General features: G+C 33.2%; 1 protein-coding gene across 1 annotated transcript; it reads left to right on the top strand.

Annotated features, from left to right (window-relative positions):
* The first annotated feature begins 435 nt into the window (after positions 1–435).
* Positions 436–1,344, top strand: LOC145611785 (F-box/FBD/LRR-repeat protein At1g13570-like). Its single transcript, XM_081667185.1, has 3 exons — positions 436–559; positions 684–848; positions 942–1,344. The coding sequence occupies exons 1-3, from the start codon at positions 506–508 to the stop codon at positions 1,218–1,220; spliced, it is 498 nt and encodes a 165-aa protein (XP_081523311.1). The 5' UTR covers positions 436–505; the 3' UTR covers positions 1,221–1,344.
* The last annotated feature ends 831 nt before the right edge of the window (positions 1,345–2,175 follow it).

Genomic DNA, 2,175 nt, shown 5'->3' with positions numbered 1-2,175 from the left:
TCATTTTATGCTATATTAGTCCAAGTATTGTTTCCTCCGAAGCACTAAGTTTCAACCCTGTTATACACTTATAAACAACACAAACATCAAAACCATGTCCTCAGTTCGTCGTGCAAAAAACCGCAAGCAGCAGCTTCGTGAACCATCCGATAGGATTAGCAGCTTACCACTAACCGTATTACAGCAAATCCTTGAATGTTTACCCCTACAACAAGCAGCGAGGACAAGCATCCTATCGAAACATTGGCGAAACAAATGGGCTTCAACTTCTCAGCTGATTCTTGATGAGTCATTCGTTAAAAGCATCTGTGAAAAAAGAAGTGAACCTTCTGCCATATTATTAACATACAACAAAGCTATTAATGATATTCTCTTAAGTCATGTTGGACCGATAGGTAAATTCAGGGCCCGTTGTGAGCTTATTGATTTATCCTTGGAAGAAACCAGAGCTATAAAAGTTTTGTCTCTATATATTTATGGTCAAAAGTTGCAAAAGAGCAGAAACATGGCTGATTTCTTTAGTTGTTTGGCTAATGTCGAAAAGCTCAGTTTATTTGAGGTTAGGAAGTTTATTTTGAAGTTTAACATATGTAGCAATACCTGAACTCTTGCTCCTTGAATTCATTATTAATCATTGTAAATTATTGTGTAAAAAAACCCTTTTTTTGCTTTTAAAATTGCAGGCATATTATTTGAATGATTTTACATCTCCAAAAAGGTTTCCAAAGTCATTAACAAGGTTGCAAGTACTTCAGCTTATGCAAATACCTCTGAATTGTAAATCGAGCATTTCCCTTGCTCTCTGCTTGTTATTGAGCTCACCAAATCTAAAGCAACTACATATCGAAGTAAGTTTTTGATTCGAATGGATCTTATTAGCTATCTTCTGCTTGATATTACCTTTCTAATCTTGTTTCTGTCTTTGACTCTTTGTAATGTAGGCTATGAAAAGAGAAGTAGAATCAGATGATCAGTTAAATCAGTTCGATAACCCTTGTATCTTTCGATGCCTTAAAACTGTACACCTTGTTGGTATCACAGGATTGAGCAATGAGCTAAAACTTATTAAATTTCTATTAGCCTGCTCTCCCGTGCTGGATGAAATGACTATAGAACTGGGTACGGAAATGGGAGTTGCTGAAAAACAGGCTAATTTCTTCAAGGAGTTGAATCAATATCGTCGAGCCTCTCCAAATGCCGAGATGATTATTAAAACTTAGAATACAAATGTTGGCTACACTGGTCATTTTCTATGTAACAGATGTTCCTAGATTTGATTTTTGTAACGTATGTACTCTATTTGCCTTAAACTCTCAGAAGCTGTATCAGTTATTTAGTAGTGAATTTTGTTCCATTTTCTTAACTTTCATTGGTTTAATATAGGGTATTAGTAGCTTATTTAGCCCCTTTTTAGCAGGGTTGCTCAATGATGTATACTGGTGGAAGTTAAATGATGTATCGTGATTTTAGCTATACATACATTATTGGCTATTTATGAAGATTGCCTATAGTAGAACCACTTTTTAGCAGGGTTGCTCAAGATTTAGGTAGTAGTAAAATGCTCTGCCCCATATGATAAACTTGAGTTTTACTGTACGCGTGACAGCTAGCCACATGATATCAAATGCTTACATACCTTTTTGTTTGGTAGAAAAAAACTAGCTAGATCTAGTAAGGATAAAAATAAGAGTAATGATAATATGTATAAGCGAAATGAAATTAAATTGAGAATTTATGACAAAATTACATGCAGGTTCATATATATTGAATGTTAATCTATCCTCATTATTTCCTTTTTTAGGTTCTTATACATATCCCTTAGGGTACATGAATACGTAAAGAATTATAAAGAATAGAGGTAGTACGATTTTATTGTTGTCCAAACATATAGCAAGTACAGAAGTATTGTATGCATTAAAAACTTTAGATATTTATAATGAGATAAAATTAAAAATGTGAGGATTATTCATATATAATACAAAGTACTGTATTATACTCCATATGTCCCCAAACGATAGTCCCTTATGGGCAAAAATCACGAGAATTAAGTTCATTGAAAAACAAAATTTATGTCAAATCGTTGTAAATAATATGTAACAGAGGTAGTAGAAAAGATAAATTTACATTGGGTATGTAAAATAGTAGAGAGAGAAAGTAATAAAAGTACATCGATAA

This window comes from Chenopodium album, chromosome 1, assembly GCF_948465745.1.
Source record: "Chenopodium album chromosome 1, dcCheAlbu1.1, whole genome shotgun sequence".
NCBI lineage: Eukaryota > Viridiplantae > Streptophyta > Magnoliopsida > Caryophyllales > Amaranthaceae > Chenopodium > Chenopodium album.
This window is presented reverse-complemented; position numbering and strand designations above follow the sequence as displayed.